Source organism: Triturus cristatus, chromosome 11, assembly GCF_964204655.1.
Source record: "Triturus cristatus chromosome 11, aTriCri1.1, whole genome shotgun sequence".
NCBI classification, from domain to species: Eukaryota; Metazoa; Chordata; class Amphibia; order Caudata; family Salamandridae; genus Triturus; species Triturus cristatus.
Genome location: NC_140594.1, coordinates 822,051,641 through 822,065,103, shown reverse-complemented (window position 1 = coordinate 822,065,103; position 13,463 = coordinate 822,051,641). Strand labels below are relative to the sequence as shown.

The window sequence follows — 13,463 nt, the reverse complement described above, 5'->3', positions numbered from 1 at the left end:
TCTGCCGCGAGTACATGTTCGTTATGCCGTCGGAGATAACCCATTTTTAACGCGACGGCATGGCCTTTCATTACCACTTTATAAGCTTCCCAAATAGTCTGTGCCGAATCCACGAACCCAAGTTTTCCGCAAAGTAATGGTCAGTCTGTTCAGCCAGTTGTTCTTTTATGTCAGGAATTTCTAAAAGCCACGGGTTTATTACTATAGATCTGCGCTTTGTTTGCCAGTGGAAAGTGAGCTTGACCCCCACCGGGGAGTGATCTGAGATTCCCCGCAGAAGCCCGCTAGAATTCTGAAAATAGCCCACATCCATCAGGAGTGTAAGGAAATAATCTATACCGGATATACTCTTGTGTGCATTGGAGTAGTGGGTGTAATTTGACATGTATGGTTGCAGTGAGCGCCATACATCTGTCATTCTCATGGCCTGAGTAAATTCCGCCATGAGAGTGTTTGGTCTTGCAGTCTGCCTTTGGGGATGTCTGTCCAATGTGTCATCCATGGTCAAATTGAAGACGCCCCCCAATATCAGGATGCCATCTGGAAGGTCCACTAGTATGTTACCTAAGTCACTAAGGGCCTCCTTCCCCAGTGCGGGTGGGAGATACACTGAAATCACATTTAACGCCTTCCCCTCCCAAGTGGCCTCTAGGACCGCAAATCTGCCTTGTGGGTCCGCCCAAGTACAAGTGGGTGTAAGAGCTAGACCTTTGCGTGCTAGGAAAGCAGTTCCCCTGGAGCCAGACGTAAATCCCGCATGTGCTAATAATTTGTAACCCCACCTGCTGAGAGCCTTGCAATTGTTACCTACGAGATGAGTTTCTTGTAGCAAGACGATATTTGGTGCCTGTCTCTTTAGGTACTGCAACACTACACCTCTCTTTATTTTGTCCCCCAACCCATTAACATTCGACGTCAAGGCGGACAATTTAGTAACAGTGATATTAGCCATTGGGGAACAACGGTGAAAACAGAAAGGTGGATCCGGTATCCCCCCGGAAGGGAGGGGTTCCAATACAATCAGGCTGTTCACACACTTCAGTCAGGGCTGGCTACTCAGTATGGGGGACTGTGCAACCGTCTGTCTCGCAGATGTTGTCATTTGAAATTGGTCACGACATGTCAAGCCTAGTGGAGTTCCCTGTGCGTCTTGACAAATAACATAAACAACCCTCCAACATCCCCCCTCCCCATCCCCGCCCCCCTGCCAGTGGATTTCAAACTACCCACCCCCCAACAAGGCAGACTGCCTGTCGCCCTCCCATATACGGAGTGCTTGGTGTACAGCCTTCCCACCCTCGCCCTGAATGAAGGATGGATACATATTACACAGTAAACCAATTAGATCCTTGTGAGCCCATCTATACTTCCAATCGTCTATGCTGCAGAGCACTAACAGTTCCACCCAGATTGATGGTGGTCGGCCCCCTTGAACCATCCACGGGCCTCAGTTTCACCCCCCCGTTTCTTACCAAACGTTCAGTTGTATTCTCCGAGGTCCCAGGTGTTATTCAGGCCACTGTATTAAGCAATTCCCTACTTCCTACCCTTTCATCCCCGAGTCCGAGGCATGCTCCTCTCGAGTTGAGTCCTCACGAGGTGCGGTCCCATTGTTCGGTTTGTCGCCTCTGGTTCTGTCTTGTCTGCTGTTGTTTTGTTTCCCAACTCGTCGCCAGCCCTCTAGCCCCGCCCAAGTCTCTTCTGGGGATGAGACAAACCAGGTTTTACTCTCCGATTCAACTCGGAGCTTCGCTGGGAAAGCATAAAATATTTTATTCCTTTGTCTTGTAGTGCTTTCTTGACCGCTGTGAAACTGCGTCGCTGGGCCTGCACTTTAGTAGTGAAGTCCGGGAAAAACGTGATTGATTGCACTGTTCTCCAACTTTAACGGCGGTCGACTCTGGTAATAATTTGATATAGTTGCTGTACATGTGTAAACTAGATTTGGACAGTGTTATCAGTGAACCAGGTAGGGTACCAATTTCTTTTGTGACACAACCCAGTGCAGAAACTAGTTGATTTCATGTTTTGAAAGAAAGTTGGCTTTTGGAGAATTACTTCCATAGAAAGTCTGTAGAAAATACTGATACACAAATCAAATTACATTGTCAGACAGCATAGGCTAGGTGAGGTACACATAAGGAACATAAATGTAGTATTTTACTCTGTTTCTTTTTAGATATATCAGCAAGTAAATGTACATATAATGCTGATTGGAGTAGAAATATGGACAAAAGGTAACCAGATTGATACCAACAAAGAAGACCCTCAGGCTCTACTTTCAAGCTTCACTCAATGGAAAGTAAAACATTTGGATTCACGCGTCAAGTGTGATGCTGCATTATTGGCTTTGTAAGTATATCTCAAAAGGATAAGACATAACATGTCATGTACAGAGTATCATCTTAAGGTATTAAAATATCACTGTATAACTGGGTGAAAGTCTCATCTACACAAGTTTAGTATTTTGTGATAGAGAATATCCATTTAGTTGTACCCTTTTGCCCATGACAATATTGAACATTTCATTAATGGTGACTAAGCGAAAAACCAAAATATCTATGTGGATCTCTAGCAATATACTGTGAATTTTTAGAAAGTCTTAGTAAGTATCATTGTTCTACAAACCTTCATATGTATCAAAATTAGAATCATTGGAAAATTATGCGTTCTATAGAAACTGATTAAAAAGTTTAAGGTCCGCATTGTGAGAAATCTTATGTTTGCCACTTAAGAAGCAAAAGATCTGAGGACTCCATGTCCATTTTCCAAGACCTAGAGTCTTTTAATGGTGCCCTATGGATTCGTTGGTGAGATTCATTGTATGAATTTTTCCTCTGGTCTCCATTATCCCCAGAGGGATTCAAAAATTAAAAAGATCTCACTTCGTATTGATTCTAATAGCCCACAAAAGTACCTGCCCATATTAGTTCCTGGGTCTGTTTCAATTTATGAAACAGCTACATGATAGAGATGTTCCAGAATATTCTGGATTTCCTGAAAAAATTAAAATTGCTCCACTTTTTTATCCCTTCAGGCTGCAATGAGGTATTTATCTAGGGTTTACACCAATACATTGCCATGAATGTTACTGGAAAAATGTAGAGTCTAAGTGGCTCTACAAAGAGACCAAATAAGTATGTGTATGTATTTATACAACTTAATGTCAATTTGTATTTAAAATAGATTGGGCACAAAGGTGCAAAAACACCCCAGCAGAGAAAGGCTTAACTGGTGTACTCTCTTTGTCCCATTTATAGAGCAGAGCTAAAATACATTTATTGGAAATTGCATTTATTTATATCAATCAGTGAGTATGATATTATAAGGGACTGAGAAGGACCTAGATTAGTTTGAAGGAATATTCTTCTGACACATTCTTAAAATAGAGAGAAATAAGGCGCACTAGAGTGAAATAAAGGGCAAAAAACATAAGTTGATGGATAGAATGCTTGAATTAATCTAAGCCACTGCCAATCGCTTAAGGCTGTATCCCAATCAGTCGGTTTTAGCCCACCATACTACTTCAGTTTGGACCTGGCAATGTGCAAATCAGTTTTGACCCGGCTCCATTGGCAACAGTCCAGCCCGAACTGCCAGCCCAGGTCCCTCCTGAACTAGAACATAAGCAACTCATGGCCAGTTTCACTCTGATTAGGGTTTATCAGCTGGGTATAACTTGGTTCCGATGGCACTATGAGCTTGGGATTTTCATCTTGGCATACCCTTCATACCTAAGGTAACAAAAACAAGGGATGGATGGAGTGCTTGAATTAATCTTAGGCAGTGGTATTCGCTCGAGGCTGCATCCCAATCCATTGTTTTTCACCCATGATGCCACCTCAGTCCTGACCCTGCTCCAGTGGTTAACAGTCCAGAACAAACTGCCAGGCCAGGACCTGAAACACAAGCAACCCAAGAACAGTTTTGCTCTTATTAGGGCACAATTGTAGAGGATTTGCTTGGTTGCGGTAACACATTAGCACACTGGACACCCATCTAGGCATACCTGGCCCTCTAAGGGCATCGCATTGAAGTATATGAAAAATTGATGAATGGAATGCTTCTTAGCCACTGGTAATTACTCATGCAGCATTCCCAGCATACCTCAGTTTGGACCAAGCCAAAAGAAAATCAGTCTTCAACCTGCTCTTTTGGGGACAGTCCAGCCCAAACTGCCAGGCCAAATTTCTCCCTGAGCCAGAACACAAGTAACCCAGGACCAGTTTTACCCTTATAAAGGCTCCTCAGTTAGATATAGCATGATTTTAATGGGCATGTTAAGCAAGTACAGTCAGACTCCAAAATCAACTATCTGATCTCACTCTTATCAGTGCATACAGAGAAAGGAATCTGTATGCTTAGGCATTAAGGCCAGATTTGCTAACATTTTGATAGAGTAGGTGTAGCATACCCTTGTGGTACTCCTGACTTATGGAATTCAGGATTAAGCCTACTTACTGCAAAATAAAGGGCCAGATTTAGAGTTTGGTGGAGAGGGTAGTCGGTTGCCAGGGCAACGGAGTACCCTCTGTTCCAAACTGAAGGTCTACCCAACTGATTTACAGACAGGCAGACCTTCAGTAGGTATTTTACAGAATGAAACAAATGTCAAATTAACAGGGAGTAGAAGAGGACAATAGTAAAACAAAATTTAGATAAACAATACAACAAAGAGTATTGGTGCAGGTTCTTACAAATGCTCTATTCTGTTTCTCTTTTGTCATGCCTGATAGATAAAGGTCACAATGTGCAATGTTGTTTTAAATCATATATGTTTATGTATTGTTTGATGTTTCTGTTCTGTAGGAAAGAAGCAAGGGTATTGGTTTCTGGTATGACAAATTTCGGTGGTGCATGCCATCCTGTCAGTTCAACATCATTGGTAGTGGTATGTATGTATTATTATTTGTATTATTTGCCAAACACATTTTTAAACCTATTTATTTCTGCATTCTTAAATGACATTAATGTTTATCCCTGTAAAAATACAAGCAATGTGTTAAAATTGGACATGTGTTGGTGTCTTAACCTCTTCAGTGCCCATGACGAGATAGTCTCGTCATGGAGCACGGTTGCGCTGTGCCCATGACGAGACTATCTCGTCATGAACCCCACCCACTAGTGCAACGCCCGGCACAGGAGGGGGAAAGGGCGTGGCACTGAAGGGGTTAAATAGATACATGAGAATGGGCACCAAAATTTCTCGGAAGAAGATCCACAAAGTCTAACTAAAAAGAGACTTGTCAATCCACAGTGAATTTACCTGTGCAGTATCTCATGGGTCCTCTGTCCTGTTAAATTGTGTATATCTATATAGCGCTCTATTCTCTCCATTAAAAGATCATTCTATTTAACTACACAAGATAGAAATAGAGTGGAGCCAAGATGACAGACGGTTGAGGCACTTCATGCAATCTACTGCCCCAATATAATACCCTAATGGTAAGTCACATAGTTACGACTGTTTTAGTAACCCTACTCTTCAAACCTCCATGAGAACCCCTTCACTGCACAATGGAGAATAAGTAGCTATTGAGTTTTTCCTTGAGAGTCTCTTAGACATTGTACCAGATCAAGATGGGAGACTAAGCTTTGAAAGTGTGATAAAGGCTGAATGTTGTTTATTGGGGGCTACAATAGACCTTAAAACCATGAGTGAAGTCATTGCCATATTCCATGCAAGGATGTTATGTGAGTGAAATCTGTGTTTACAGCCTAGTGATCTGACCAGTGACAGTCAGGAAGGGAGTTGTTGTTAACACTGGGGGCCTGAGCCACAAAGGGAGCTTGCATTTTTTGAGTAAGTTTACACTTTTGAGTACGTTTAGGACTTTTCAGCATTCACAAACTGCACTACTGTATTGTAGGATCGTCATTGATAGTCATAAACTCTGAATAATTCCCTACTGCTTCTGCGGACCCCAGAACAACTTTAAATATATTGTTCCCAAAGAAACGAACATTGTAGAACGTTTTAAATCCAGGTTAATTTCTTATGGAACTCCAATGTTAGACTATCATAGATGTCATTTTCTTTCTGAATGCTGGTAAATGTTGATGAAGATGATTAATTTCTTGTGTTTATATCAACTGCCACGGAAAGAAGCTACCTTTCAACATGTAAAGCATGAAGAGAAAATGCAGCCTGATAGGCTTACATTGAGAGGGAAAGAAAAGAAAATGTCTCTTTAAGAACCTAGGAGGAAACGCCGATCCAAAATGCCCTGTACTGGCAGTTGCCTGTGAGAGGCAGTTATTTTTTCTGACTCCTTCAGGTGGGATCTCTTAACACCACAGGTGTGTTTTTCACATCTCTAAAAAGCATTTTTGTCTAGTGAAAGTAATTGTTTTCTTTGCAACTAATTTCAGTGCATTTCCTGCCACAATATGGACACAGGGGCCCAAGACATAATCAATCAATCAATCATTTGTAAAGCGCACTACATACCCGCGAGGGTCTCAAGGCGCTGGGGGGGGGGGGGGCGCTACTGATCGAACAGCCAGGTCTTGAGTATCCTCCTGAAGGTCAGCAGGTCTTGGGTCTGTCGTAGGCTCAGTGGGAGCGTGTTCCATGTCTTGGCGGCGAGGTGGGAGAAGTATCTCCCGCCGGTGGTTGTTCTTCGGATGCGCGGGACAGTGGCGAGTGAGAGGTCAGCGGAGCGTAGCTGGCGGTTGGGGGTGTAGAAGGAGAGCCGTCTGTTGAGGTAGACTGGGCCGGTCTTGTGGAGTGCTTTGTGTGCGTGGATGAGGAGCTTGAAGGATATCCTCTTGTTGACGGGGAGCCAGTGCAGGTTTCTCAAGTGATGTGGCCGTGTCGTGGTATGTCGGGGATCAGTCGTGCCGAGGCGTTTTGGATGCGTTGTAGTCGTTTGATGAGCTTGGTCGGGGCTCCCGCGTAAAAGGCGTTTCCGTAGTCGAGTCTGCTGCTGACGAGGGCCTGGGTTACTGTCTTTCTTGTATCTGTCGGGATCCATCTGTAGATCTTGCGGAGCATGCGGAGGGTGTTGAAGCAGGAGGAGAAGACGGCATTGACTTGCTTGGTCATTGAGAGCATTGAGTCGAGGATGATTCCCAGGTTGCGTGCGTGGTCGGTGGGTGTCGGGGCTGCTCCCAGTGCCGTCGGCCACCAGGAGTCGTCCCAGGTTGAAGGGTTGGAGCCGAGGATGAGGACCTCCGTCTTGTCCGAGTTCAGCTTCAGACGGCTGATCTTCATCCAGTCGGCGACGGCCTTCATTCCTTCGTGGAGGTTGGCTTTGGCAGTGATTGGGTCCTTGGTGAGGGAGAGGATCAGTTGAGTGTCGTCGGCATAGGAGATTATGTTGAGGTCGTGCTGTCGGGCGACGTGTGCGAGCGGAGCCATGTAAATGTTGAACAGTGTCGGGCTGTGGGAGGATCCCTGGGGTACGCCGCAGATGTTCTCGGAGGCTTTGGAATGGAATGGGGGGAGGCGGACGCTCTGGGTTCTGCCGGAGAAGAAGGAGGTGATCCATTCCAGAGCCTTGTCTCCGATCCCTGCGGCGTGGAGGCGTGCACGTAGTGTGCGGTGGCAGACGGTGTCTAAGGCGGCGAAGAGGTCTAGGAGGATGAGTGCTGCGGTCTCACCATTGTCCAGCAGGGTCCTGATGTCGTCAGTGGCGGCGATGAGGGCAGTCTGGGTGCTGTGGTTGCTGCGGAACCCTGACTGGGAAGGGTCCAGGATTCTGTTTTCTTCGAGGTATTGGGTTAGCTGTCTGTTGATGATTTTCTCGATGACCTTGGCCGGGTAGGTGTACATATCAATGTATTCAAACATGCCATTTACATCAGCAGCTATACACATCATAAAGTGGAAATGTTTTGTAACAAACCAACTAAGTGTGCAACGTCCTACCTACGCTCCACAGCATATGCCCTCCCTCACCCAATGTCACTAACAGATTATTAGTCACACGTCTGTTTAATGAGCCGCCATCACCTATCTGGAGGCATGAACTGGGATTGTTTCTGAAGAGGCCAGTGGTTCCAGAGGTAGACCTCGATACTCCGCCCATCTGTGCCAAATCTTAGGATGATTTTGCGGGCATCCCCTGGCCAGGAAGATTGGTAACTTCAGACCTATACAAAAGTCCATGCCTTGCTCCCATACACCCAGTAGGGCAGAGGAGCTAGGCTTCCACTGTCTGGCAAAGTCTCTCTTTGCAAGGGTAAATCCCAGAAACAGTATGTGTCGTTTATACCTATTGCCCCCAATTTAGTCCGTGGTGTGCAAGAGAATCAATTTAGAGGACATGGGAAGTTCCCAGGCAAGTACTTCAGATAGTCATGTCACATCCCAACGCCAAAACTTTGTGAGCGCGCTGCAAGACCATATTGTGTGTAGAAAGATACCCTCGCTAATGCCACAGAGTAGGCAGGTGGGTGAGGCTGTTAGGCCGATTCGCCAGAGCCTTTGTTGGGTGTAATATACACAGTGAGGATACTTGAATTGAATGAGTCGTAGTCAGAAAGAAATGATGGCTCCACTCCATGGGGATTCTAGTGCCTCTGTCCAGTCTTCATCATCTATTGATCCGAGGTGGCGCTGCCAGGCCGTGTGAAGGACAGCTAATGTAGTGTTACTATTGGCATTAGGGAACTGATATATTTTAGTGATCTTGTTATCCCCGAGGTCACCCACAGGCAGTTAGCCTTCTAGTGGGTTGAATTCCTCTAGGTTTTTGACATATGAGGAGAGAGCATGGCAAAATTGTAGATATTTGTAAAATAGGAAGGATTTAAGGATCAGACAATGCATGACCTCTCATAATGAGGAAATGTCTATCCCAGCCTTGGAACCTGGACAGAGTATTCAATTGTGGGATGAAACCATTGTGCCAGAGCAGGGTCTCCCATGTGAGGCGGCCCAGCCATCTCATCCGCCGTAACGATTGTCTCCACACCTGAATCGCCACCGGCAGCAGGGTCCGGGATGATGACCCACTATAAAGATACAATTAAAGGGTGATATTACCCATTACCCAGCATTCCACCGAGTAGGCTGTGTCATCCCTGGTGCGGTACCACCAGCCGTTAAGCACCTGCAGGTGCATAGCCGCGTAGTAGGACTGGATGTCTGCTGCTGCAATGCCGCTGCAGTAGGTGGATTGAAAGCATGTGTGTAGGGCTACCCAGTATACCCCTCCTCCCCCATAAAAAGTGAATCAACACTGCATTCACCTGCCGGAACCAGGACGCGGGGATCAGATGGGGATAGTTCTGTAAGTTATATAAAAGGCGGGGAAGGGAGATCATCTTAAAGATGGGGATCGCCCGTATAGCAATAGAGGCAAATGTGACCAGGATTTGACCTCCGACTTTACTCACTCAGTCAGTGGAGCCAAATTGCGTTCCCAGGAGATAGGTTGGGAGGCAGAGAGGAAAACACCTAGGTACTGCATTCCATCCGTGGCTATGGTCAGGTCTGTTGACCATGAACCGTAGTGGCATGTCCCCCGTAACAGCCAGGGGATAGATCTGTGAGGGTTCATGTATAGACCAAACACCTGCATGATGAGAAGAAGTTGTAGGGGGGGCCTGTTATGTGCGGGTCTGTGAGACATCATCGGCATTCAGTGCTATGCAGTCCGAGACCTCTCGGGACCTCTCAAAACCTTGGATCTGAGCATCGATTCTGACCCAAGCAGCTATTGGCTCCATGGCTAGTGCAAATTGGAGTGGTGACAAGGGACAGCCCTGGCGAGTACCTCTTCAGATGGAAAACCGGTGAAAGACCATACCAGCGCACTGAAGCTGTTAGCTCTGTGTTTAGCAAAGAGATATGGTATAAGAATCGGGGGCCCATGTTAAGTCGGCACAGGAACGCAAACTGAGAGGTTCAACTGACCAAATCAAAGGCCTTATCTGTATCTGCTAGCAGCAGAGCTGCTGAGCCGCCCAGGCGATCCACTGCGGCTATGGCATTGTGTGCTCTACGGATATTGTGGTGCGTGGTCTTGGTGGACTTTATCAGCCATGTGAGGCATAAGTCGATTAGCGAGGGCCTTAACGAGGAGCTTGGCTTCTACGTTCAATAAAGAATTCAGTCGATACGAGGAGTTGCTGTCGGGGTTGGCCAGGTTTGAGAAAGACAACCACTTCTGTGTGTCTCCAGTCTGGGGGTAATCGCTTCTCTTTCGGAGCGGCCTGTAAGGCCTCAAGATAGTGGGCATTCAGTTGCAGCATGTATGCCTTAAAGAATTTGCATGGGAAACCGTTTGGGCCGAGTGCATGTCTGCTAGGGCAGTTGTTAATTCATCAATTGTAAGGGGTTCATCAAGCTGGGACCTGACTGTGTCGCATAAGGCCCTCTTGGGTAGATCATCTAGAAATTTCTGTATTTGGGTCTCATGTAGTACATCGCCATTAGCATATAGTGCTTCATAGTATTCAGCAAAACTATTCCCAATCGCCGCTGGGTCAGTGAGTACATTTCCACTGAGGTCACATACACTAGAGAGGTGAATCGGCTTCAGCGCGTGCTGCTGGCAAAACCTGTGTAGTAATTTGTTCGATTTGTCTCCCCATTTATATATTAGGCTGCGGGAGTCCAACAAGGCCATCCGTGCCTCTTCCAGGAGTTCCCCCTATTACAGCTGCTACTCTAGGGCCAGTTGCTGGCGCTTTGTGTTGCCCATTCCTCATGGCCCGGTCGCTCTAAAGTAATGATGGGGGCCTCCATGTGCAGGAGGTTTTCAATGCGTTGTTTATGCCTTGCAGCGCAGTATGCAATATCTACTCCACAAAGCATTGGCTTCATGGCTTCCCATAGGATTGAGGCTGAGTCATCATTCCCTTTGTTGAGGGCGATATATTTATTTAGGGCTTGATACATGTGTTTACGGTATTGCTTGTCCTGCAAATGCCAGACGGTAAGATGCCATTTGAAGGGAGGGCGGTCGGGGCCCACCCGGAGTCTGATGATACTGGGGAGTGGTCCGAAAGACCTCGGGCAGTATTGCAGCATCCGAGACTCTATGCGCCTAGCTTGAGGGTACAAACAAATAATCAAGCCTGGAGAATGATTCGTGTACATAGGAACAGTATGTAAAGCCAAGCTTGTTTGGATGGAGTATTCCCAAGCATCCACCCATTCCATCCCGTCAACCAGGGGCCGCAGGCACGACTCGTGTGACCTGCCACCCCTGCAGTGGAGTGTCATCTGTCGTGAGTGGGTCATATTACATTGTTTCATTCTCCCCCCAGTACTGCACCCCCTCTGGAATGTCTATCCAGATGGTCGCTAGTCGCTCCATTAGGGTCTGGGTGAGAGGTGGGGGAGCATATATACTTCCAAGGACTGCCGGTTCTCCAATGAAGTGAGCCCGTCACAATGACATACCTACCCAGTGTATCCAACCATGAGCAGGAGAATTGGAAGTGAACTCTGGTGGATCAGGATTTCCACCCCCCGGGAGCCACTGTTGAACTCGGAATGGAATATTTGGTCATATCCAAAACGGGACAGACAGGTGGTTTTAGACCCTAGGAGGTGTGTTTAATGCAGTAGCTGTATATCAGTCCTGAGGCACTTTGCCTGCTGTAGTACCGCCCCCTGTTTCACTTTGTCTAGGACGCCTTTAACATTCCAGCTGGTGATTTGAAGCCTACCCTGTGGGTGGTCCGTGTGTACATCTGTCATCTGGGTGGGTTTGTAGTATTGATGGGGCATGTCCTGTACCCACATCTTGATAGTTTGCCTCACTCAAACAATTAGAATCTTGTTGCTTTCAAAATTGACCAGCAGATCAAATCTAAGGGTTTTTTGACCTGTCCTCACCATGGCCCCTGGATCGCAACGTCGACCTTGATCTGTGACAACATTTGTCTTTGAGCTTGGACCGTTGACGGAGAGGATTACTAGAATAAGAATGTGAGTCCGGCTGTGGTGTGGGGGGGGGTGAGGCTTGGCGCGTATTTCCTTATCTGTCCAGGCGAAGACCTCCTCGGGGGAGTCAAAGAAGAGTGTGCGATCCTCGTTCATCACCCGCAGGCAGGCCGGAAAGAGAAGCGCGTAGGAGACCTTCAGGCCTCTGAGGCAAGCCTTTGCCTCAGTGAAGGATAGGCATCTCTGTTGGACTAACTTGGTATAGTCGGGGAAGATCATAATGTGCAGGGAGTCAAAGTAGAGAGATTCTTGCACACTGGCCTGTCTAAGGATATTGTCTCATTCATGAAAGTTAAAAACTCTGGCAATGACAGACTGGGGACCAGGAGGGGGCTTCTTTACAAGAGCTCAATGGGCTCGCTCAATGATGACAGTGGGAGAAGGACCCAGCCAGCATCCATCCCGCTTTCCAGTCAGCAAGAAACTTCCCGGCATTATCACCCTCACAATCTTCTGGACAGCGCATCAATTGTAGGTTCGTCCGGTGAGCGTGTCCCTTCACATCTACTTGTTTTGCAAGCCCTTTGGTGAGAGTCTCAAGCGTGTCACTTTCTTCTGGAGTGTAGAGACAGCGTCTTCCACACTGGACACCCTGGTCTCAGCCTCTATGAGTCTCTCAACCACGTTGCGCAGATCCTGGCGTAGTAGTGTGATGTCTGAACCAACTGCCCCAGTCTTAGCCTCGAAAATGTCCCTGGATTGGGTGATGGCCGTCCACACGATGGGGCCAACAGGCTGCACTTCAGCGGATCCCAGGTATGCATCAGAAGCCGCCGCTACCTACAGTCTCGTAGAGACAGTCCCCAATTTGTGATGTTGGTATATAGGTTTCGGGTACTGCAGTTGACGAAACGCCCTCCAGACCGGGTAGGCTTACCTCACTTTGTCGCAGGGCCCACGTGGCCCACCTCTAAAGTCATCCTCAGTCTGCCCCCAGGAGGGCCTTGAGGATACCCGCGATCCAGAGGCCCTCCGCCGACTCACTGTTGGTCTTCTCCATACTCAATCGCACACAGTGTAGGAGGCACTCTCTCCGGTTCCCGACCAAGCCGCCACCACAACTTGGCGTCGACGTTTGGTTCCTTCCAGGCCAGCCGAATCTACTACAGGATTCCGGGTCGGGTCACAGTGTCCCTACTCACCATCAATGCTCTCTGCGTAGGTGGCAGGTTCCCGCCAGTGTGAGACGCGACGGGAGGCACTGGAGCACGCCCCTCTAATGAAAGCAATTTGAAAACCATTATTACTCAACCTATTATTATCTTTACTGTTGAGTAAACCTATTTTTGCATTAGTCTGACTCGATTTCTGTCAGAATGCCTTCTCTTTTTACTCACTGTCCTTCCTGGGACAGGAAGAATTCAAGTTCTGATGTACACAAGGTGTATGTGGTATGCCTGTCACCCTCTCATCAAGCAAAAGGATATGGCATGTGCAATAAAATGTCAAAAAGGACTCTTAAGGACAGATAGGAGATCAGATTAAGAGGTCTGATGCAGGATATGAGGGCAGAAGAAGAGAAAAAGAAAAGAAGATTGGAAAGATCTGCCTCTCGTCC

General features: G+C 47.0%; 1 protein-coding gene across 1 annotated transcript in view; it reads left to right on the top strand.

Moving 5' to 3' along the window:
- The window catches only part of LOC146785486 (disintegrin and metalloproteinase domain-containing protein 9-like), a 1,594,707-nt gene that overhangs the window by 700,295 nt on the left and 880,949 nt on the right, over positions 1-13,463 (top strand). The window contains exons 9-10 of the mRNA XM_085633059.1: positions 2,180-2,352; positions 4,810-4,891. Of these exons, the coding sequence (XP_085489185.1) occupies positions 2,180-2,352; positions 4,810-4,891 (255 nt within the window). The remainder of the gene's footprint in view (positions 1-2,179; positions 2,353-4,809; positions 4,892-13,463) is intronic.